Source organism: Anastrepha ludens, chromosome 4 (genome assembly GCF_028408465.1).
Source record: "Anastrepha ludens isolate Willacy chromosome 4, idAnaLude1.1, whole genome shotgun sequence".
NCBI lineage: Eukaryota > Metazoa > Arthropoda > Insecta > Diptera > Tephritidae > Anastrepha > Anastrepha ludens.
Genome location: NC_071500.1, coordinates 25,871,323 through 25,898,023, shown reverse-complemented (window position 1 = coordinate 25,898,023; position 26,701 = coordinate 25,871,323). Strand labels below are relative to the sequence as shown.

At 35.9% G+C, this 26,701-nt stretch overlaps 1 protein-coding gene across 1 annotated transcript in view; it reads right to left on the bottom strand.

Annotated features, from left to right (window-relative positions):
• Positions 1-18,870, bottom strand: part of LOC128861170 (uncharacterized) — a 49,988-nt gene extending 31,118 nt beyond the window's left edge. Inside the window, exons 1-3 of the mRNA XM_054099096.1 lie at positions 18,825-18,870; positions 9,141-9,272; positions 8,299-8,919 (exon numbers count right to left, since the gene is read on the bottom strand). Coding sequence (XP_053955071.1) covers positions 8,299-8,919; positions 9,141-9,272; positions 18,825-18,870 — 799 coding nt within the window. The remainder of the gene's footprint in view (positions 1-8,298; positions 8,920-9,140; positions 9,273-18,824) is intronic.
• Positions 18,871-26,701: the final 7,831 nt, after the last annotated feature.

The window sequence follows — 26,701 nt, the reverse complement described above, 5'->3', positions numbered from 1 at the left end:
AACTGCAAAAGGTTGCTTATGAGCCACTTTTTATGGCAGATATACAAGCACAAGGACTTATTGACAAGTTTTGACACATTTTTTCTCATTTTGTTCTCAGTTACTCATTTAATATTAATAATTTGCTTATGGAAACATAATCCATTCTCTTACAGAAGTCATATACATAGAAGTTTCTAACTTTGTGCAAAATAAAAAAAAAAATGTAACAAATTCATTGAAAAATGTTGAGTACGCAGTTTTATAGCCCATTGAATTTTGGTGCAATGAAGTGCAAGTTTGAAGAGGCTCAAAAATCGCGTTGATTTTTGACATTTTTTCTTTGGAAAGAATAGAAAATAGCGTCATAACAAAAAATTGAAAACAAATCAATCCGATTTTTGAGTCACCACAAACTTGTACTTGTTCTTTCAAAATTCAATGGGCTATAGAACTGCGTAAAAAGTGCTGATTAAAAAGTGTAAAATTCTTCTGAATTGGATTTATATGGTTTTTGTCAATAGGCACTAGTGCTACAATTACCTAACACAGTGTATACATGTACACATATTTATAAATAATCCTGTGGCATGCCACATGCAAGAGTCGAAGTGCGTGTTCGTCCCTTTGCATATCTGCGTGCACAAACAAGGCTCGTTAATTATGGATGCAAAGCGCATACATTGTCACATATGTATGTGTGCAAATATACAGAGTATGTATGTAATCTCAAATTCACGTACATACGACTATGTGTGCTTACAGCACTGGTCAACTAATTAGAAGCGCAGCCATAAAGAATTTTGGTGTTTGGAAATGCTTTTTTTTTGTTTTTGTAAATGCTTAAAATTTTCGCTAGCAATATTTACCACTTCTTCTTATAAAATCCATGTGTATTGGTTGTTGTTGTTGCCATTATATTTAATATAACTCAGTTCATAAACATGTTTTAACTTCGTAGTATTTTTTATTTATTACATATATTGCGACCACCTCCCGGTCACATAATCTCGGGGAATCCTTCATTGTTGTTTAGGGCCTGAACGAAACTAATTCCAAGCATTCGCATTTGTGCATGAGTTCTGCTTTATTTTAACTCAATTTAGGTTGAAACTTTGAGAAAAGAATGCAATTTTGTTTATTTGAAATATTATACATAAATTTATTTCAAATATGACTCTTGTATTTAGAGAAAAAAATTGTGCACAACAATTTAAACCCTACCTATGATTGTTGAATTAACCCTCATCAGTTTTTTTTAAAGAAGTTTTATGAAATTTCACTAACTGATATTTTACAGTTAAATTATTCAATAACATTTTTATAGAGAAATATTTTCTAGTGAAAGCTGATATGTTTCGACGAAAAGCTGCTATGTGTGAAAGAAGAAGCGTAAATATGTTTTCGGAAAGTTGTTTTTTTTTTATATTATTGTGATTCGCATATTACTTATCATTGCAATAAGAAAGCTTTATGCTCTTCAGTATAGAAATGTGTGGTGGGCTGATCCATACGTCCCATAATTTGTGTAATGAGCTCAACTTCATGCCATGAGTTAAAAACCCAACATCCCAAAGTATAATATGACTTCCAAGGTTTTTTTTTTGGGAATTAAACTTTTAGTAAGTGCGACAAGAATTTGATTTTCCATCCCGCGGAATTACCTTTCACTTTTTTTCATACGAAAAGCAAACCTTTTCCCATTTTTGTACAAACTGATGCATTTTTTAGCGATCTCTTATAATTCTGTACGTTTTGAGAGAAAAGGAGCCAAAGGAGCCGAAGGCTTTGCAAACTATGCCTTTTCGGGCAAATGCCCATTAATACTTTCTACAGATCGTGAGTCACTATTTTCTCCAAAAACACTACACCTGACTTCGTTTGCTCTTTTTTGCGGCATTTTTTTACTATATACGTTTGCAAGATATTTCGCAATTTCGCCCTATTCGACACAGGATTTTTTATTTACTATTTTAAATATAAAGGACCTTTCAAAACGCCTAGATGCCAGTAGTGAATAATTCCTATACAGTATCTTTTTTATGTCATCTTTGAGATTTGTTAAGTGGACAGACGTATTATTTTATAGATAGAACAACGCTTTAAAATTTAAATTATAAAAACTTATTATGAAACTGGTTGGTCTTTAAGAATAACATGTCGTGAAATTCATAATTTTTCTATTAAAAATAATTGTCCGAATGAGTCGATAATTCAAAGGTTGATGAAGAAATTTCAAGAAACTGGTTTTGTCGAGGATTGCAAAAGGACTGACAGACCAAACTGGGGTTCTTTGATAAGAATAATCTATGTTTATATGTAAACAACGATTCCACAGCTGAAACACAGAATTCGGATCGATCTGGCTGAACACAATGCGATGAAGTGTGAGCGAGTCATTGAAAATTTTAGGTCTCGGATGACAGTCTGTGCTCATGGTAGACATTGAAATGATGTAATTTTTCATTTTTCGTTTTAAGTAAAAATAGTAAAACCTGAAGGAATTTAAATGTTTACATTTTTATTTAAGGCGTTATATACAGTTAGAATTTGAAAAAAAAAAATTTATTTTATTTTCTCAATGCACATATATTTAAGAATATACGCAGAAAATTTAATATCGTTCCGGTGAATATTTTCGAAGTTACACGCAAATTTGAAAAAGGCGTTTCAGAGTGCTTGAAAGTGTTGTTCAAAAGTTAAACGCGTTTTTCTCAAAAGTCGGTGACCAACATTACTTGAAAACGGCTAAACCGATTAGTCTCAAATTTTAACACGAGCTTCTTAAATATATTTTTTAGTAATTAATCGAAGATTTTTTCTCACCGATACATATTTTTTTTTTCATAAACAATTTAAGGCCGAAATTTTGGTCAAAAATCAATTTTTTTTTTGAGAAACCACCATTTTGTCAGAAAAAATTTATTTTGCTTATTCCTTCGATTGGTTACTAGATTTAACACTACTTTAACGAAATCTGTTTGATTTTATAATTTCAGCGGATCCAGTTCAGAGATATACTGGCCACCACAAAACGTCTTTTTTGAGAGTAGCTCCCGGAGATCAGCTGTAGCTCCTTTCCAAATAAATATTTTTTACTAATATTAAGCCTTAAAATACTGTTAAAAGCTAACATAGCATGTGTACAAATTTTTAGATCAATAAATTTAAAAGTTTTCTCAGAAAAAATTCTGTAAAATTCGCTTTTTTCGACCTTCTAACTGTATATAACCTGTTAAAACAACAATATCTAGACGTATTTTTTGAAATACTCTGTACATGAACAGGTTGGGCCATTTTGAGTTTGGAATTTAATTCGGCTATTTTTCAATAATTTTTTTCATTATTGAAAAGTGTAAAAAGTGCCATTAAAGATGGACTACAACTTAATTCGAATAACCTGGCGTGCCAAAAAATAGCCTAGTGCAGCCATGTCAAGTCTTTTAGACGACATCACCGTTTTGGCTGATTATTCCGTTTGCGAAGATTTTAGAAGATTTTTTAATAATGTCAATTCCAAACGCTGAGCTGACCTCCTCCTTCTACAACAGTTGAAATACGGGTACGGGTGTGGCAAAGTACAAGGTGGCACGAAATTGATCACCCTATCGGAAAATTTGTAGTTTTTGGAAATGCCATATTTGACACTTGTGAGTTAGGCAGCTAAAGATTTCCATCACTCAAAACACCTTTTTCAGATACCTGGCATACGTCGTGCTTGCACACAAGCTTTGCGACATGAAGTTATTAACTCAAGCCATGTAGGAGAAGTTGAAAACAGCCGGCTTCAGAGTCAATGTTGACAAAACACAGGCATTATACCTTAATGGCACTGTAACCGAGCCGTTGGTAGTGCGTGCGCAGCAGTTTGAAAACATTGATAAATTTTGCTACCTTGGCTGCATGGTCACTGCAGATGGTGGTTCTAAATTCAATGATGTATGCAGAAAGTCGGCTTTCGGCATCCCCGCCCATCTGTGGCAAAACAATAACATCGGTGACGGTAACGGTGACGATCACGAAAAGACTAGAAGCATTTATCAGCCGCTGGCTTCAGCGCACCTTGCGAATTTTGTGGCAGCGAACAATTACTAATGATGATATGTTGAGGGAAGCTTCAGACGTGAATGTAGCAACTGAAATATTACAGTGAATCGGCCACACGCTGAAAAAGAGCGAGGATTTCTTTTCAGCAAGCCGGTCGAGGAATTGGGCGACCCCGTATGACATGGCGACGCTCTATAGATGCAGAAATGAAATCCATCGGCCTGAAGGGAATAGAATGAATTGAGATGCCTAGCACATAACCGCTTTCGTTGGCGAAGAGGAGTAGTTGAAAGCAACCTATGCGAGATTTGAGCACTTAATACTATTTTTTACACAACATTTTATGCAACTTCTTTGATCCATTTTTTTCGATAGCAGAAAATCGCCGAAAACGCAAAACACTTGTCTTATTTATATCTCTCACTAACAAACTAAAACCGTGAGCATATCTTCGAGAAAAAAAAAGAAACTAATCAAAAGTCAAATGTACGTGGCCCGCGAAATTTAAAAATTCACCTTATTTTTTGGAGAAACCTCGTTTATAAAGGGTTTTCCAATAACAGGTGTTATTTTGAATAGACCGCTATTTCGGTAGATGCCACTTTTGAAGCTGTCATTTTTGGATATTTGACAAGTAGAAACTACGCCATTAATAAAAATGGAACGATACACGCTTAAACAACGCATTGAAGTTATTAAAGTTCACTATTAAAATGGTGAAAATTTGGCAGAGAAGGTTCGTAAAACTCGAACATTTTTAGGGCATCGTGAAGCACCTTGTCGGACCGCAATGCAGAAATTGGCGAAAAAATTCGAGCTGCTGGGACAAGTTAGTGATATGAAGAATAAAGCCCGTGCACGTCGAAAGTATTGCTGTTGTAGCCGAAAGTGTTGAATAAAACCCAGGATTGTCTATTCCTCGTCGTTCTTTGGAATTAAGCATTCTACAAACGTCATTTCACGGTATTTTGTATAAAGATTTGGGTCTTAAGGCTTATAAAGTCGAGTTAACACAAGAACTTAAGCCAGCCGATCATCAACAACGTCGTGTCTTTGCTGATTGGGTCGTTGAAATGCATGAAAATGATTCGGAATTCCATCGAAAAGTCATCTTGAGTGATGAGGCCCATTTCCACCTCGGTGGCTTCGTCAACAAGCAAAATTGTCGGATCTGGGGCTCAGAAAATCCAAGAGTTATTGTTGAAAGGCTTTTCAAAGGCTTTCTCTATCCTCAATCCTTCCTGCGTGTGACTGTTTGGTGCGATTTGTGGTCCGGCGTAGTCATTGAACCTTACTTTTTCGAAAATGAAGCTGGAGCAACAGTTACGGTGAATGGATTGCCCTATCGAGAGATGATTACCGGTTTTATAGCCGGAATTGGATGGTATTGATCTGGACAACGTTTATTTTCAACAAGACGGCACTACGTGCCACACAAGCAACGAAACCACTGATCTTTTACGGGAATAACACCTCTATTGGCACCTCACCTTTATATCACTCAAAACCATTTGCTTTATTTAGGAAAACAATTATTTAAAAACAAAATGGGATGCTTAATTTTACGCCACCTTGTGCTAATTTATCCTTTATTGTAGTATTTTTTTAAATCTTCTGGTAATTTGCACTGATTCTCAATGATTCCAATGATTCAGAAATTTTACGAATTAACCGGAATCAATGCAAAAAATTTGTTATGTACACGCCCTCTCTATAAATGCATTGCTCTGAAATAATATTAATAAAAAAGGTGTTCCTTGCAAAACTTGACCTCTGCCAATGAAAGGGACTACCTGTCATTTTTAATTAATAAGTTGACCGTAGCTGTATTTATAATAGATGTTTGTGGTGTTCGTTAGCTGTTTGTATTTTACATGAAAAATTGCGACGCCGGTTGGTATTAATCAATTTAAAGTTGAATTAAATAAGTAAAGGAAAACAGCTACTGATTGAGCTGACTAAGGTTACACATACATATGTACGTATGTAAATATTTAGAAACGGCTTCTCTGGAGGTGGGGTTTCCTGCTTGTATTATCATCGTTTGCAATTGTGAGGTTTTGTGGTTGGGTTTAAGGAAAGCATTTACATGTCAGTGGCTTTAGGCTGTGACATTTATCCAAGTAACGCCACAAGACTTGGCATATACAAATTTAAAAAAAAAAAGAATAAATACATAAAAAAAAAGAGGTTGTCTGTAAAGTCGGTTTACTGAAGATAGTTTAACGTGATAACGTCATAAGAAAATACTGATTGAATGGTTGCATTTTTCAAAAGAAAATTTTAATTTTATTTGTTTGATAGATATTTTGTATCGATATAGAGAATGAGGTAACATTAACATAACATAATATACTTTAACATAACATAACATAACATATCATAAAATAACAACATGCTGTTCAAGCACCATTTTTTGGTGCGTGCAGCCGGCTACATAGAATTATAAGACGTTATCACGTCAAAAAATAATAATAACATTAAAACAACAGGTATTATTAACAAACTTGGTTTTATTTTAAATTCTTCAAGTAAATCAAATTAATAATAATCAATAAGAAGGCATATGCAAATACAAATACGTGAATTTATATATGTACATATGGGCATATACATACATATATACGCTCACTTAAGTAGGAGAGAGCAAGATGTCGAACGTTGCCGTTCGTTTGCTTTGTTCGTTCCGCGCTTTCGCTTGCAGTTCATTCAAGGTAACGGCAATGAGCAAGGTAACGACAAATGCGCAAGGTAACACTAATGAGCAAGGTAACGACACATTTTTTCGTGCGTGCAGCCTGTTAAATCGAATTATAAGACGTTATCACGTCAAAAGTACATACATTTTATTACCAGCAAACAAAATTTCAAACATTTGATAAAATTTCACTATCTTAAATCGAGTATTCCATTAGAAAAAATACCCGGTATGAATTGCTGTGCCACCATGGCACAGGTATTTTCTGTAATCTGAAGCTTTGTAGGGCATGAAAAGTGTTGAAAATCGCGTAACGAGAGCCTGAAAACCATAAACAAAAATACGTAATGGCCATATCAATACTCCTGTGGGAGGTTTAAAAACTTTTCCTCAATGGGTTTGAATTAAGGGGTTACATACGTCCAGAATTTTCAAAAAATCGATTTTTATACAGACCATTATTTTTTATAGTTTTAGACGTATTTCTGTGGAAGTCGATGGTAAAAAATCCCCATAGATGGTAGTTATGGTAGAAATTGTAACTGCCCGACGAGGGTTTGATGCAGCTGGCCTCTTAATTGAATATTTTTTATGTTTTTGAAATGTTTTAAGTTACCTAAATTTACCATTTTTGCGTATGTGCAGTACATTTTTTCTTCAGTAATTTATAAATTTAGAAGGAGGTTTGTTATTCTATATATGAATTTCATTTCAAACATTTTAAAGACAGAAAAAGTACTCTTAAATGAATTAAATAAAGTAATTAGTAAAATCATTTAAATTTTGAAGTTTCGCCTGATAAATAGGCAAAAACGCGTTACTTTCGCAAAATGAGCCTACCATAAATATGTAGTACACAAGCTTCCAGAATTTCGGAAAAGGGTTATTATCTCGCAAAGTATGTTTTGTATTTTTGGTATCAAGGTATCTATATGAAGAAAAATTGTGTTGAGGCAATAGGATACAGGGCTGAATAAAAAAAATGATTGCCAACAGTGAAACATGGTGACGGTAGCGTGTCGGTCGATACATACATTTTTTTAAACGTTTTATTCATAAGTTGAGTTTCGTTATATAGTTAAAATTAAAAAAAAAAGTTTAATTTGAGAAACCTGAAAACTTTGTTTTATGTTACTTTTTCCTACCAAAGGAGCGTAGACTCATGACACATAATTTGGGTGTAGTGAACCGCTGTTAACGCGAGCAGTGAATTAACCCCCAACAGAAGTTAAATCCTAAAATTCGAGAAAATTTTAATCTAAAAATGGTGTAAAAATATTAACAGTAGGTAGATAATATGTTCGTAAAAAGTCTTAAAGCTTTTGGAAAACTTGTTTCCATTTGAAGGTCATCCAAATGATGTTCATGTTGATGTGCTTGCCATGCTTAATGGTTTATAAATAATACCCACGATTCATTATACAATATACATATTTTACAGATAATCCTAAAATACAATCCAATAGAAAATATGTTGTTAGTACGGTGGTCACCCTTAAATCTAACTTGCGTAGCATATTCTTGCAACCTTTTCACATACGAGTGAGTATTAAGAGACTAATGACTGTACATACCCTCAGCTTGCTTCCCAACCACATTTTCCACCGAATGCTTAATGTAGGAATGATTTTGAAATTTCTCGTCATCGTCTTCATGACGATCGTCGTTGTCATCATTTGTTCCGTCATCAGCAGCGCTCTTGCCACTTATTTTTGGGCTGGCAACTAACTCAGAAGTACTTGTTAGGTGTCCATTAGACTTTTCGACGCCTTTATCAGCATTGGCTGCTGCCTTCTCTGCTATTGGCGGGAGCGATAATTCATTCAATTTAGCCAATGATGGCTCTTCCGTGTGCTGGTCAACTATGGAACTGCGATGCACCCCACTTATTTTAGTTTCTGACACATTTATTTCACTTTGTGGTGCTTCGTGTGAAAGTTTCTCATTTCTTGCAGCCAAATTAAAGCCTTCTTCTGTTAATTTTTCATCTTTTAATAACTTCTCTTCCGTTATTCTTGTTTTCGTTTGATCATCTTGCATATCAAATGATTTATGAGTGATGGTATTTTTTGCTTTTAACTGTAAATAGTTTTGCAAGCGTTGCACCAGCACATCCTTTTTGCCAACAGGACTTAAGCCATGTACGCGTAGTTGAGCGCGTAACTGTGAAATTTTTAATTGTGTCAGATCCTCCTCTTCATTGAAGAAGAAAAACCGTTGCGAGCATGTTATGCACAAGTGTGTATGTGTGTATGCATATGTAGAGATTTTGCAAGGGTGTTGGGTTGAAAATATATAGAGAAAAAAGAAAATTTAGATGATTAACGACTTAGCGATGAGCAATGGAAGCAAGCCATGTGCAGTACTATTTTTGCAGTACTAGCGATGACCACTAGCGCCGGCAGATTCAGCATACCTTTTGAGAGATTTTCATCTGCTGTAAGCGATAGATTTGGATTTAAAATATGCGCTTGCATGCTTTTTGATGCAAAGTTGCTTTCTTTGGCGGTTGGTTGTTCCGCATTTTCATTAACTGTTTTAGTTTTGCCTTAGAACGAAATATAAAAGAAAAAGAAGAAAAAAAGGAATAATTTTGAAAGAAATGGAACAAACCAAGAAATAATTCATGTCTTTGTTTTGTTATATGGATTTGGAATGAAGTTAGTGCGATGGAGTGAATGCTAAAGCGGCAACACCGAAAAAAATGACCAAAAAGTTAATTACTGCGGCATGAAAAATATGGCAAGCAATGAATGAGTAGCTTGTGGGGTGAAATTTACAAAAAATGGATGCGAATTACTATTTTAATAATAAAAATTGATATATTTATAAGCAAATGAATAATATTTTACATGCGAAGTGCACACGGAAATGACCAAATATCGATAAATAAATAAATAGGAAGAAATACAATAAAGAAAATTTTAATTAGCAGGTTGTTAAAAAGCACAGTTTTGCATATGTATCGGGTGTTTTCTTAGCTGTATGAGAACTATCGATATCGATAACTATGTTTTGACAGCTGAGAATGGCAAACTGTTGTAACATATCTGTTCAGTAAGATTTGGCAAGTCATCATGAATTGTTTAACGTTAGAACAACGCTTCCAAATTGTGGAAATTTAGATTAAAAAAAATAAAAATCTGTTCGGAAAGTTCATAGAGCGAAGAGTTGAAAAAGACGCCGAAAGGTCGGTTCTTTGTCGTTCTCAATTGTTATTGGCCTTTGTTCTTCGACTACGTGAAAAATTTTACGGAAGGATTTTGGCTTATGTGTCCATAAAATACAACTCGTGAAAGAATTCAAGCCAAATGATCATCGTTTGCGTCGCGTTTTTCTGATGGGGCTTATTTATTATTTATTGGAAAAAGTTTGACCATGTAACTGGTACCTGCGGCGTACATATGACGGATATCATATTCCAAAAATAATATTTATAATTTACTTTTTATAATAAAAACAAAACTATTCCAACAATATTTTTGTTTTGTATTTTCATTTTAAGTTCGCAAGCTCTCAAAAAACACCCAATATATACAGTTCACTTATTTAAAAGCATACTTACAGCAAGAGAACGACCGAACTTTAAGACCGAAGCGAGCTTATTGAAGGAAACTAGTACCCAATAACTTGCATTACAGGTGCCACGAGTACAACTTCCGGCGATACCCTAAATCCTATGCTTGATTTGCTCCCCTTGGATCTTAAGATACAATAGGAAGCAATAAAAACAATGTGTAGGCTCCATAAATATGGCCTCTGGCAAGAAGGCGGAACTTCGGGACACAGATAAATCTTCAAGACGCTATCTGAGCAGCATCCACTGTTTTTGACACCTAAGGACGACCTAATACCCATAGTTTCATTTCGAAGGAAATTTGATGTCGATTGCGAGAGTACTGGAGTAGTCCAGAGTGCATTCAAAGACACTTGGCGGATATTTTCTTTACCGATGCATCCAATAATTAAATAGGTTCTGCAGCCGGATGGTACTTAAACGATTGTAATAAGTATCGTTACGCTATGGAAGGAATGGCAACAGTTTTCCTAACCAGAATTTTTGCCATTCTAAAATAGCTGAGTGAATAATTGATAGGAGATGGTACGGGAAACAAACTGGAGTCTTTAGTGACAGTCAGCACTGAAGGCTCTGGAGATCATAAAGTGAACCTCAAAGATTGTTCATGAATGGAAGAAGAAGCTTAATTCTGTTGAAAGAGACACAACAAGCTCGTACTTATCTGGGTTACAGGAGACTGCGGGGATCAAGGGAATGAAATTGCAGATGAATTGGCGAACTGCAGATCAGCGGTTACCTCACACGGACCAGTAATCGAAATTCCGCAGAAACCAAGAAGTGGATCAGCGATTATGTTTGCAATTTACATAAAGAGCGATGGTCTGGTCTGAAACGCTGCAGAACTGCAAAGTATTTTGTGACAAACCCGAACAGAAAGCTGTCGGACTTTCTTCTAATACTTTGAAGAAAAGACGTCTGGTTGATAGTCGGTATTATTACAGGACACAATCCATGGGGTCAACATATGACCACCATTGGAATCATTGAGGTCCCGATTTGCCTGTCTTGCTTCGAGGAGGCGGAAGGCACTGAGTATTTTCTGTGTGAGTGTCCCGCATCTGCTTGAGCAAGGCTACGAATTTTAGGTTCCGAGTAAAATTTGATCTCTCAAACTGGAGGATATTTCCGGATTTATCAAAGTATCTGGAAAATTCTCACTGGTCTAACTACCTCTATTACTCTATTCTATCCTATCTTTTTCTTTCTGTTACTTTCCTCCTTTCCTCCTTGACTATCTACCCTTTGACTTTCCGAAGCTTTTGATGCCTGAGTGTTTGATGATAGGGTGCTTCTTGGATCGATATTTCAAATTTCAATTTCACTTAATATAATAACTTTTACCTTTTTTCACTTTTGTATTTTTATTAATAAAGAAGTAAAAAAGGGTTTAAGTTAAATTTCAGACACATTAATTTCAGCGCATGCTTGTAAAATTAATAAAAACAAAAAAATATTTTACCTATGTGCATATAGTCATTATTTAAAACCTACTCATAGTTGGAGAATTTTATATTATAATGTAAAAACCACAGCTTATCGGCTTTTTCATCTTGATACAGAAAAGCAAACAGAAGATGTGGGCTTTGTTACCAGTTATCATACAATTTTACAAAAACTATATTAATATAAATGTTTATACAACTTTAAAAAAAAAAAAATGTTTAGGAAATGCTCGCCTATGCTCATTTTGGTGCCGAAGACGAACCGAACCCGTATAGAACATTTGCGGTTTAGAAAGATTCCTATCTCTTTATGAGCTATAATCATTCGTTTACAGTTTTCGATATATGTATGTATGTGGCAGCCTTTGCACCATTTTTAAACATAGAGAGCCAAAGCCAATATTTCCAGTACCTACATTGTTTGTATGTAATAAACTCCCATTAGATTTACCACTATCATGCCTCGATATTTAACTATAGGCCAAGCAAAGCTATAGCAAAGGTACGAGCTTTCTTCTAAGATGACACGTCAAAGCGCCCACATGCATTCGCTGCTATAATTATTAGGTACATAGTACTCTGTTATAACACTAATTACGTAAGCGGGTTTTCAATTCTTTATAGTTAGTATCGCTACATGCATACGTATGTTAGGCAAGCAGTTGTGTATACATACATATATAGTGAACATGCCACATATAATTATCTATAAAGGAATTTAAACCGCAAAATTGGCTTCAACAAATTCAAAACAATCAAAAAAATTTGCTGTACAGCTACCCAAGCGACCCAAATACCTATGTATGTATCTTCATTTATGCTAGTTAGGCATGACGTATGAGCAACATTCACGAATAGTACCGCGCGACGTATGAATGATCAATTTATACATTTAGATGGGCAAAAAAAACAAAAAACAAATTCCTGATGCTACTCTCTAATTGGTTCTTTGGCCAAACATAGGTATAAGTCCCTACATATATTATATATATAATATATATATATACATTAATATTTACCCGGGCTGCCAAGGTTTTGAAAATTGCCATTGAATTTGCATAGGAACAAATACACTTTTCCGTCAAATTGATAGAAAATGTTTGCAGAACGACATAGTTTAATCACATCTTTTAATTTCTCTTCACAAATATTCTTTAATTTTTAACATGTTTTTCAATTTTGAAGGGATTTCAGATTTCTAAGAAAAGAACAGGGTGCGCCTCCCAGAACTCTTCGTATTGCTCTTCGTTCCTATTTCAATAACTGCGATAAAGATTATGCTTAGAATGTTCCTACTCCCTAGATTTCTCAGTTTCAAAGAAAGAGTTTTCTGTACTATTGAACTCTCATCTCAAGTCTGAAATTATGGTTTCTTGACTTCTAGAAACAAAAGAAATAAAATATAAAAAAAATAAATTTCAATTCACAAACGTCCAAAAACTTGCACAGTATGCTTTATTTAAGAAAAAAACTGTATCAGTACAGGACTGCCGCCTTTTATGTCGGTATGTAAACGCTGAATAACTTTGTCATTTACTAACTTTTACTTTTCGATACCTCAGTTCAGTACAATTTCAACCATGGATCGCTTTACACCGAAACAACGCGAAATCGACGCTATAAAATCCGAAATGCTTGTCAAGGTGATGACAAGCGCAGAAAAAAGATCGCAGTTTGTGATTGCCAATAAAGGTAGCCACTTGATTGATATTGTACCATATTCAAAATATAGTTTCAATAAATTGTAAACCAAATAAAAATACCCCACTTATACAAATCAGTTGATTTTTTTTTCAAAGTTTTTCAATATTTTCATACCGACATAAAAGATGGCAGTCCTGTACTGATACAGTTTCTTTCTTAAATAAAGCATACTGTGCAAGTTTTTGGACGTTTGTGAATTGAAATTTATTTTTTTTATATTTTATTTCTTTTGTTTCTAGAAGTCAAGAAACCATAATTTCAGACTTGAGATGAGAGTTCAATAGTACAGAAAACTCTTTCTTTGAAACTGAGAAATCTAGGGAGTAGGAACATTCTAAGCATAATCTTTATCGCAGTTATTGAAATAGGAACGAAGAGCAATACGAAGAGTTCTGGGAGGTGTAAGAAAAGTAACACTTTGCTGAGGATATGGGCAACCAATGTCACCTTTAATAATATAGAAAACAAACGAGAGAGCAAGAATCGGTCTTCCAAATTTTAAACACTTGAAGTTGTTCAATGTGTAAAATTGGATAAGTTCAGAAAATCTTACAGATTTTAGTACAAGTTTCAGAGACACCTTTCGCACACTTTCGATCCTTTCAATTAAAAATTTATGGCTTGGCCTCTAAATAAACGCGGCGTATTCGAACCTACTGCGAACGAATACAATAAATAGCAATTTCAGGGTATAAAAGGTCCGTCGCAAAAAACCTAAGACAGAATTTGATGTAGATAAGATGAAATTAATGTGACTATCAAATTAAAATATTCTATAACAGATTAAAGTAGCATACAATGTTACATACTCTGTAAGAAGTATGAAAGGCAATAGATATTTTGGAAAAAGTGACTTGAAAGCGTTTTTTTATATTTACAGTAAGTTGTCATTTTGACACCGCAGTAACAAATTTGTCTATATTAATTAATTTTATTCTTTAATTTTGGTTTTCTCCACTATCATTTTTTATAGCTTGGCAAATTGCTTGTACGCGAGTGAAAGGCTAATATTAACTAACATTCAAAATAGGTTCAGGACAGAGTCACAGCCTGTGCTATGGCGGCACAATGGGCAACGGCTATTTTCGAACGTCACAAACGCGCAAGGACAAGCGGTGAGTGATTTTATGCATCCTGATTGTGAGTATTATTACAATTTTTAAATTATTTAACTTTAAATAGTTTTTACGAACAGAATATGTTAGGCACTACACATTGAAAAGTTTTTACTATTCGTTTATTTACTACAATAATCCAAGTTTCAAACTTTGCACAAGATTTATAAAAATTCGAATTTTCATCAAAATTTTAGAACTTTTACTCAGACTTTTTTGAAATAATTTGGGACCACAGTCAATTTTTGTAAGACGAAGTGGAAGTTTGAAGTCGCTCAAAATATTCGTTGTTTTTTTATGATTTTTTCCCCTGAGAATGTTTCGCACCTTTTTCCTTTAAAAAAAGAATTGTGTGCATTCTTTTTATTTTTATTATTATTTTGATTTGCTTACACAATCTGTCATTAAACAATAAATAAATGATAATAACATATAATATATTAGTAACTTTTTTGCATCATTTGCAATTTGTCCTTGAAATAGGTCAAAGAATTCTAAAAATGAGTATTTACATTTTTAAATTATTCGTAAGATCTAACCGACAAGTTCAAGGCATGTAATCTTTTTAGCCATTGCGTTTCTTCGCTGTTGTTTAACAAGTTGATGGCGTGAGTGTTAGAATGACAGTTTAATTCATTTATGTATCTTGTGCTGTATTTTTTATTTCAACATTACCACTGGTATATTTAAGCCTTTGTGTATGTGTGCACTTTTGAAATACCACGGAGCATTCGTTACCACCCGGTGTGTTTTTGAATGGTATCTTTAGATCACATCTATCTTCGATTTGCTTATAGTACTCCAGTTTTGTACACCATACGACCAGCAGGTTTAACATACATACATATTCTTGTAAAGAAAAATTTTGTTATTAAGATTTGTTTGTTTTGTCCTTACTTTAAATTTGGACCAAGCAGCCAGTTCATTTTACGAGCTTTTGTTTTAAGTGGAGATCTTTTAGCTGTGATGTGTTGTTAGTCTTCTATCTAAATGTAGACGGAGATACCTAGTTTGGTTAAGACTAACACTGGAGCAGCTCAGCATGAATGTGGCTTGAACAGATTTTGAGACATTTACTTGGATGTTCCATTTTCAAAATCAAATTTTTATTCGTTCAACGGCATTTGGACAATTTCAATAGCCGAACGGAAAAAAGAAAGAATGGCAGTGTCATCCGCAAAGGTTGCAACTGATAGTTAATATTCTGTAGTATTGGCATGTCAGCAGTGAAATTTGTGTGGAGCATTGGTCCAAAAGAACTACCTTGTGGAACTCCGGTTTTTATTTCGTAAATTTCGAAAGTTTTCCTCTCTATATATTAACATAAAAACGGTAGAATGGAGGGGCAGTATGTCCTTTAGTTTATATAACAGTACTGAGTGCCAGACTTTGTCAAACGCTTGCTGTACAGGGTCCGGTACTCGAAGTGTAACTAAATAAAAAGGCCATAAATTTAGTTTGAGAAATTACTTTTAATCAATTCAAAGTAAAAAAAAGTGTGAAAATAATACAAAATTAAGAATCAATTTACTTTTGCTCGATATAACCTCCGTTTGCCTTGACTATGGCCTTGAGACGGTCCAGAAACGAATCGCAAGCTGCCCGAATGTGACTTACAGGTATTTTGGCCCACTCGCGGACAATAGCTTTTTTCAGCGCCTCGAGACTGGTGAATCTTTTAGTTCGGTCATTGCTCTGCAAAATGGTCCATAGAGAATAATCCATTGGATTCGCGTCTGGTGAATTTGAGAACCATTGTGTTGACGTTGTGAAGTTCGGAACATTCTTGGTTCGCTCGAGCTTTGTGAGACGGTGCCGAGTCCTGGTGAAACGTCCATGGTCTGCCACCGAAATGTTTGTCTGCCCACGACTTCAAAGCAACCTCCAGAAAACTTTCCCGATATTTCGCATTTACCTTGACGCCAGGCTCGATGACAACGATTGGAGATCGCCCATCTGCGGTTATAGCGGCCCAAAGCATTACCTGTGGCGGGTGCTGCCTCCTGGTGTCCAACCGATGACTCATATTCTCGTATGAAAAGTCGGTAAAATAACTCCTATCGTTTTGGGTGTTTACGAATTGCTCAATTTGAAAAATTTTCTCGTCATAAAACATAACGTTCGGAAATTGACCGCTTTCGGTCAAGCGAAGCAGCCCCTTCGCTCTCTCAAGTCTGACTTCCTGCTGCTTGGTGTGAGCCTTTTCGATGTTGTAAGGCTTGACTTTAGATAATGTTTTAGTATGCGGCGGATGCTACGGTCAGATATTTTCAGTTCTTTCGCCATTTGATTGGCACTTTGTCGGGGATTTCACTCAAGTCGCTTCTGTACTTTTTGAGTGATTGAATGATTGATTGAGTTTCCAATACTGGTAGTAATTTTCGAAGAAATGGTATTTCCAATATTTTCGAGAATATATGAGGATAACTAATTTTTAGGCAATAACAAGCATTTCTTGGTTCTTAATTGTCCAACCAACATAACCAGGGGACTTTGAGTTTCCGATATGGCTTAGAAATATACATTGATTGCGAAGAAAATTTCGGTGAGTTAATGCGAACATGTCAAGGAAGGTTTACGAGTGTACCTCGGTGCACTAGGTGGCGCTGTGGTCAAGACATATATGGAGAATGTGTATTAATGAGCTTTTTTAGATCCTACTCGGAATATATTTTAATCGCCCAAGCATATTTGTGGTTATAACTTTCCGAAATCATTTTTCAGATAAGACATGGAGGACTACAACTTAACTCAAGAAATGCAGAGACAAGCAGTTATCGTCTATTTGTGCAAGTCACACCGATTTAGAAATCTCTAATTTTCATAAGTGCATTCGCTCATTCCTTCGTCAGATCCGCCGTGAAATGGAAGCATCAGGCGGCGAGTCAGAATCTGTTGAAAAACGCAAAATTCAAGGAACGTTTTGACACTGTTCAATCTGCAGTATTTATTCAACGAGTGCAAGTGGTTATAGACGAGGACGCTTCAAAAGTGATGAGGACCCTTTCGCGAGAGCTTAATAGTTCTGAGAGTCTTATCCGTCGAGTGGTACATGAAGATCTCCGGTATAAATCCTACACTACGCACAGAAGACAGTTTATGCCGGAGCAAACACGAGAACAGCGAGTTATCGTAGAAAAAATACAGGAAATCGTATTGGGAAATGGTCGAGTGACTGAAAGAGATTTACTAGAAGCCGTAGGCATCTCATTAGGCAGTGTAAGCAATATTTTGATTGAAGTTTTGGCTGTGTGCAAAATGGGTGCCGCATTCACTAATAATGGAACCAATACACATTCGAATGCGGCTTTCTCAGCAACATTTTGAGCGGTTTCAAAATGTTAAAGTGGACTTTATGCATCGAAATGAGTTTGTGTCCAGAAATCGCCCAAGAAGGTCTTAGCATCAAGTTTTTTGGGTTGCGAAAGGAATTTAGTTTGAGGATAACTTGCAAACTAGTAAAACAATAAATTCTGAGTATTATGGTAACATTTCAAACCACCTAAAAAAATTCTTGCGTGGAAAGCGTTTTTCATTAAATTATGGGATCATAACAGCTGTGGAAGCGTATTTTGCAGGAATCAGGACTTTGAAGGAATCAGGTGTTTCGCTGGCGTAACCGGGGCTATGAGATTATTTTGGTAATAAACGAAAAAAATCAAAGCAAACAACGCTCATGCTACTTCAAAGCCGTCTGAGCAACGACTGATTGGGACTGGGCGAGTGCGTGAATGGGTGTGAAATGAGCAGGCATAATTCTGTTGCCCAGTTCCTGATGACGCGACAGCTGAAATTATAGGCCTATCCGTTGCTGCATCGCATTGACTGAGGTGATGTCTAAAACGTATCGTGCCGCACAATGAATACATTGCCGCAAACAGATACTTCTGCCGTGAAAGAAAATATTTTATTTCGTTGTATATAAAAAGGTTTTTGGTGGTTGAGAATTTAATACTTATTAAAGCGGAAAAATGTATGGTTTTAAAAGAATTTATGGTGGTTGTAGAAGGTGGGTGCGATGACAATATCGAGCTCGGGACGCACATTAATTTTTCATGACAAATTAGTTAAGCCTGGCCTTTTCTATACTTTTTGAAGGATTTATCGAAAAGATGAAGGTGCATTTGAATTAACTCAATTCATTTAAATTCCATTCATTTTCTGCATTTAATTTGATGTAATAAAAAACACTCTCGATAAAAATTTGCGCGATTCAAAATTTTTCTTCTTTAAACAGTTGTCATTATAGCCACACTTACCGCACGGCAAAAGTAGAAAGTTACCAATTTTTGTGCATTCCGGCATGGTGCACGGCAGAAATGTGGCGTCTTCGACTCAAATACACATAATCTATTTTGCTGTCAGTCAAATTCGTTATCGCAACGGATGCAACGGACCCATAGTGACGGACCTATTACTCACACAATTTCGCTTCGGATGGCCAAAGCTTGTAATCTAATATCTTTGAGTCAATACAGTCATATCCATGCAATCATATTTCATCAAATCTGGATATTTTTGTGTTTTTTTTTAAAGCATACGAAATATCCGAAAATAAGTTGTTTTATTTAATCTTTTAGATACGTAAACTTTTGTGTTTAGCACTCTGTAGTAGCTAAGAGAATTGTATACACATATATCGTGAAAGTGAGTATTACAAATAAGATTACGCAAACGAAAACCAATGACAAGTCACGTTCCTTTCTTCTATTTCTGCACAATTTGCGAGTACATCTACTGCCATAGCCATTCTATTATTATGTTATTACTACTGGTGTATGTTATATAAGTAAATAAGTATGTCAATGTTTCTATATAAATCCAGTTATGAAGTAAGATACATATACATATGCAAGTATGCAATTGTATGTCCACGCCAATTTGTTTCCTCTTTCCAAACACTTTATTTCTTTGTGCACAATCTTGAATTTGCGTGGGATGTTATGCAGTCGAGATGACTGTTAATGCTTTAATACAAGAGCCACAACAGCCACAACATACACACTTACATTTAAATTAGAAATTTTTACATACACATATTTGAACTGCTCTGTACCTTTGATATTTTCTGTGTAGAATTTTTTTACCTGCAAAGAAAGCAAAAGAAAAAGGGTTATTTTAGTTTCAAAGTAATCAGAATTCTTCGTTAAAATGTGATTTAATTTTTGCTAGGGACATTTGTGAAAAACACGGCTAACGTAGCCGGCTGAGTTTGTACTTGATTGCTTTTTGTCGCATACTGTGGACATGAAATATTAAATTAAGAAAGAAGTTGCATAAGAATTTGCTTCTCGGCCAAATATTCGAGTGCATTTCTGTCATGAAAAGTTTCTCAAATAAAAAGTCTGCCGTTCGGAAGTGGCATAGAACTGAAGGGCCCTATATTTGCAGCACAACATAAAGACGAGCGGCACAAATTCGAGGAGCACCTCAACCAAACGCTTAGCAAAGGAAATACGCATGCACGTACAGCTGTGTTCGAAATAATAAGAGCACTATGAGTTATCAAGTTTTAACTATTTTTTGAGTGAATAATTATTTTTCGAATACCGGCTCTGCATTTGTTTCCATTCGGACGACATAAGCAGCCAACGTACCCGCTGGATCAATATTCGCTGCACCAAGTCTAAGTCGCCGTAAATCCCGTGAAGCTCATTTTTCCATCGCAAATGCGATCCTCCCAGAATCTTTCCCTCGAACACTCCAAGCGCCGTCGCATCATCAGGTGTTTTTATCCAACAAGCTTCTGTGCCATGTAATAGGACCAGTATACTGATACGACTTAGAGAGTGTGATTTTTGTCCATTGAGAGACGACTTTACTATTCAACTGCCTACTTAGTTCAAAGGTAGCACTTGTTAGCAAGAGAGCTCCTCCGTTGAATTTCAAAGCTTACGTTATGATCTTTGTTGATACCGATTCCCAAATAGACTAAGTCTTCTACTTCTCCAAATTTATAAATGCCAACTGGACAGGATTGCTAAGGCACGAATGCGCTGACTTTTATGTGACGATAGGAAATACTTCGTTTTACCCTCGTTCATCTTCTTGCTGCTCTATACAGATAGGAAAAGGCAGAACTAATAGGGTCATTGTTAAGACAGATGATGTTGATATCAACAACATATACAAGCACGCTCTTGTAGACTATCGTACTGTCTTTTTCTGCCCCAACTTAAAGAAATCACACGATAGAGGGCCACCCTATGTCTGAAATCTTATTTGGTATCAAACGGTTCGGAGATACTTCCCAATTCTGATAGAGCTGATGGTATTACTCAAAGTCATTTCGCATAAGCGTACTAGTTTTGCAGGAATGCCAATTTCAAACATCGCGGGACATAGTCAACTCCTTTCTGTGCTATCGAAGGCGACTTTGAAATCGAAAAAGCCTTGAGTTTGTCGAATATTTGGACAACGGTTGATTCGTTAAGGGTGGGCTTTACTCTTTCGTACAGCACGCTCGACAGAACCTTATATGCAATATTAAGAATACTGATCTCTCGGTAATTGGTATCTGTGGAATTGTGGAATGGGCAGATTTCAAACACTATAGTTCCACCAGCAGACATGAATTAGTTCGATAAAATTTTGAAAACTGAACTGGTGCATGTACCTCACCAGATTCTCTCCATCGTGCTTGAATAACTAAGTTGGTAGCCCACCGACTCCAGCTGTTTTGTTACTGTTTAATTGTATTATCGCTGTATCGTTCCCTCGGATTCCTCTTCTTCTTCGTAGTTATTTCTTCTGTTACTCTTCAGTAGACCACGCGGAAAAGTGGTCAGTTCATATCCTAAGTGTATTTGGGATGACGATTATGCGGTCACCGTCTTAGTACTTACAGAAAATCGCCACAATATTGAAACTTTCTGGAAGCCGCCACACATTCTGATATAATTTTTGTGCGTTCATCCTGTCGGTTAGCATCTCAAGCTCCTCACGCTCACTTATTTCGGCCTCTATCTTATCTTCGCCCAACCGCAGCGTATCGTATCACCTCGTACCAGTAGTTCCTTGGGGCCTGTGACTTTTTCAGCGGCGTTACGTAACAAGAATTATGGTGCCATTACTCGCAGATATCATTTCGTTGAGCAGTGCTCTCAGAGAACAGAAGTGTGAGCCGAGTTACGAAATGGTTAACTGTTTGTTACGACTGGAGCTTTCCGACGTCAAATTCTTCTTATGTCTGTGGGGAACGCTTCTTGCTGAGGCGTATGCGGATCTTTGCTGCGACAAGATGAGGATCCGAGTCAATGTTAGCTTCTAGGATAGTGTGCACGTTTAAAAAACTGCAAGGTTGCCTTCCGTCTATTACAACCTAGTCGATTTGATTTCTCGTTCGACCATTTGATATTCACCCTGTCTTGCCACAATCCGTAAGTAAAGTTAGTCGCATTCAGAAAGTATGAGTATAAGTAATTTACAAGTGAAGAGAGAATTATAACAACAAATTTGAAGGAATTCAGTGATCTCGTATAAACTAGAGAGCAGTGTCTTATACTAGCAAAAGAGAGTCTGAAGGCGTAGGCTTCTTATGCTGCACTGTTTTCCAAGCTTTAGTAGATTACTGAACCCCTGCTACGCAACATTCCTCAATCAGGCGAGGAAGCACAGAAGACGACAAGGCTACAATTAACATTATCTTCCTTGCATGCTGTGTATGCTTCATTTGGCACCAATTCTAATTTGGTCACATGGGTTGGTGTTCGAGAATGCGCGCTAAGCACGAATTAATAAACTGCTCTTGTATGCGTTAGAAGAAAATTGGTTGTAAGAGCGAAGCATGATTTTGGCAGTATTGCAAAATATTAATACATCGCACAAAGAATTCGTTTTCACCATCCGCCAATGGGTAACCAATCATCACCAGACACGTTAGCCATCAATCAAAACTTTCCGGCAAAAGTTTTCCTTAGCTCAATAAAAAATATGATGTATTATATTATCAAATATTCCCTTTTGTGAAGCTCGCTCAAACATACTTATTGCCACTTCAGACGCAGTACCTCTGCCTCTGCAATGCCTACGAATCGCCTTCATGTCATGAAACTTTCACTTAACATCGGCGAAGGATTCTCTTTTACGAAGCAATAGAGTATTTTACTAGAAAATACCTATGATTTCCATGTAGGGGGTAATTGCAGTTTATACTTACTTATAGTTTAATATTCACCAAAAGCTCGTTTGCTAGAAAACCAACAACACACAGCTGGTTTCTCTTACAGGCTTGTCCGAAAGTTGTCGCTGGCATTGTTCATGTCTGCACAAAAAGTTTGGCTTCTATACCGCATTTGATGTCAACGTTAACCGAAATGTAAATTCTCGTTATTTTTTTATTTAGTATTCGCACAACTTGCCAACAAAACCAAATGAGTTTTCAATGGTCTACTGCATCTAACAAAAGTTCATCAATTTAATGCCTTTTTTGCTGCATAAACCACGCTCAAGTGACTAACAATGATAACTCAACACTAAAGTTCTAACAGCCACCAAGCACTAAGGGCCGGACAAAAGCTTCAATCGGAGGCCACAAAATGTAGAAATAAAAAGTAAATAGTGATGACAAAAAGTAGCTTTAACGCTTATCGCACGCCTAAAAATGTGCTATGCCACTTTGAAGACTTTAATAAGTATCAAATTCTAAGATCTGGGTTGCAGAACATAGGAACATAGAAGAAAATGAAATTGCTGATAAGTTTGCCAAGATGGGGATTGAATTGGTCATCGGTATTTGTTGTTAAAGGGTAACTGCACAACTTAAAAAAAACCGCAGGGCAGATGGAGCTCTATTTCTTCATGTGCAATTTCGAAAACCCTGTGGTCCCAGTACAATATACGGAGAATTCAGAAAGTCTTAGGTACTGCACGCCATTCAATTTGCAAACTCGTAGCTGTGTTTACCGGTCACTGGACGATCGGCACACAAGCGGAAAAGTTAAGGTTACCATTTAACCCCCAATTGCAGAAGCTGTGGGGACCTTTCAGAGAAGGAGACTGTAGAGCACTTTCTCTATAAATGTCCGGGTTTGGCAGCTAGTCGACTAAGGTCACTGGGTGCTCCTTTCTTCGACATGCTGGGGCAGTGCTTCAACCTAAAGCCCATTAAGGAGACAGATACCTGTAAAAGGCCATATTTTCCTTGAATTTCATTAAAATTATTTAAAATGAAGAAGTCAATATTTTTTTTCAAAATTGGCATACAGTTTATTATAAATTAAAATAATATAAATTTTTTTATTTTATTTTAATCATTTGAAATGGCGGATGCACACTCAATTCTTCCAGGAAAGTCGCAGCGGGGCTTCTCAATTGGCGGGCATTGTAGCATCGGCGTCAGTGACCTGAATACAAAAAACCAAATTTTTGTTTGTTTATTAATGTCATAATTTCTATATGAATTTAAAAAAATCGCGGAATAAAATGCTTGAAAAAATGAATTTTGGGGCGAATTTTGCTATTATTTTAGCTTGGAAAAAATTATTTTTTCGAAAAATTTTCGAAAACTTTAAATTCATATAGAAAGTAATATCATAAAAAATGTGTCCAAAGTTTCAGGGAGATCGGTCAATAAGTCTCATAATGGTATCAAAACGGTGCTTTAGTCCTCCCATGCCAGAATGGTGCTTCAACAATTTCACTCATCGAAAAGATATGAAATTTTAAGACCTTTTTTCTATGTTTCCTTTTTCCTAATGTCTCCTCGTTTTACGTATTTTGTTTTTTATAATAGTTTAGAAGTCGTACCGAGAAATTTTTTTAGTGTATGACGAAAAAATTTGCACATTCGTATATTTGAAGACCTCTATTGCCTCTTAAGAATTAATTCATAAGAAATAATTTTCGGCTACCCAAGCGATATATTTTAATTTTTAGCCCATACAATTTTTTCCGTTTTTTTATTGTTGTACTCTCTGACTTAAGGAACTCAATAGCTCCTCTGAACTTCTAAATCCTTTTTAAATAGACCGCTATAGCCGAATGGGTGTGTGTGTGCCCGAATTCCAAATCCACTGTTGGTATGAAACATCAAATTGTGGAGAAAGTGTTTTTTCTAATAGCGGTCGCCCCCCGGCAGGCAATGACAAACCTCCGAGTGTATTTCTGCCATAAAAAAGCTTCTCATAAAAAACCATCTGGCGTTTGGAGGAAATATAAAACTTTAGGTTAGGATGTGACTTTGAAATTTCATAAAATTTGTGTCCTACATGCATATGCACCCTATTGCTTACGTTTGATGCAGGTATTGGTAGTAGTTTCGCCTAGTCATTTGCAGTGCCATCAGCATCCATGATTGGTGGTAAAGCAAAAACTTACCGCATTTACGTACTGTGTGCGTTTGACAGTCATAATTAACTTGTGGCCAATCTGCGACATTCATTCCGAGCACTACGTTATTATTTTCGACATCAAAGAGCCTTTGTTCGATGTGAAGGCAGCCAAGACAGCCAAGACATGGATAAATTGAAAACTCTTTTGTTAACAAAGACAATGAAGGGTTGTTATGATTACTCATAGCAGGAGAAAAAAATTAAATTAAGACGCAGTAATTTCCCCATGGACCATGAGATTAGTATTTTTTTCATTAAAAAAATTACTTTAAAGTAATATGTAGTTTTAACTAATTCCAGCATTCTATGCCAACGAATTTGTAATTATTAGGTGTTTCTCAAACTCTGGCTATCATATCTAAAAATTTCAGCAATAAAAGTGAACAATAAATCAGATACGAATCACTTTTGATTGACGATCTTCTGTCACTTCTCGAGTGGAGTCATTATTCCATCAGAGTACACTTTTCTGAGTGAAAAGCTGGATCAATTGGATTTTATTGACTTAAATTTTACTTCATTCCAGAAACAGATAATGAAAACAATGATAATCTGAGGAGTGCAAGGTGAATGCACAAAAACTTTCCACCCAAGTTTTCTTGATTGCTTGAAAGTATACTAATTTTTGATAATGCATGTGAGAGCTAATCGGTTGGTCAGAAGATAGCGGTTTCATATATTAATTAACGCCTTCAATATACACCCGTCCGACATCCGCATAACGTTTCATACGAATCTGTTATTGTGCGAATAGTCTTCTTCTAACCCTAGTTTTATGACTCAATTTTATCAAACACAGAGTATTACTTTTCTTTGACATTGGCCCTGAAGTTCGGTGTTATACATTTTTTTATATTAATTCACGTGACACCAACATACCAATGTTCCCACTTTCAAGACCTAGCACTGAATGGGAAAGGACTTTCACATGACACCAAGGAAAAGTATTTCTGGATTATTCTAGACCGTAAAGCTGAAATATAGAAGATGGGTAGTAAATGGGGCAAAATAAAAGTTAATTAGTTTTATTCTCAAGTTGTCCTCAAATACCGTACGCACCCTGTACATAGTAACTAAAAGTCGTACATATTTGAAATTCTTTGGCCGTTGCGTTGTCTTCCAAGCTTTGGGATTAGGTTACACGCAAAGTTTTTCTGTCAAGCGTGGGGTTTCATTTATGCATCTAAATAGAATCGTAAAATATTCACTTCCTTCATGCGCGGTTTTTGCAAGTCTCACGTATGCTTCATGCTCCTGTTGAGCACAAAAGGTGTTCACGCTATTGTATTCCCAATCACGTGTTTGATATATTTAGATGATATCGATTGTAACGGGCAACATTAAATTCCCATTAAATCTATGCGCGCATGCACATCAATGCAACTACTTATACATTATCCCAATTACGGTTCAAGTATTAATATTTCTTTGCCTTTGTATCTTTGGGGTTACGGCATACAGATGTATGTAAGTACATAGAAAATCGATATGTAGCGAATTCGCTTTCAAACATCTCATATCGCAACATTGTCGATAGCTTTGTCAGAGTCACGTTCACCTTCGAACCGTTAAGTGCATTTGATACCCATCTGTTGGTATTTTGTTCAATCACATTCGTCAAACACAATGAACTTCCGTCGTCGCCGCTTCCATCCATTTGCACTCGTTTATTATAAAATGCGAGCTTGCACAAGCTGTTGCAGTTCTTCAGCTACCCTTTATCTGTATGCAGGCGGATACTTATTCACACAAATGCATGTGTGGGCGTACAAATAAATGTGATCATTGTTGGTCAATATTATCTT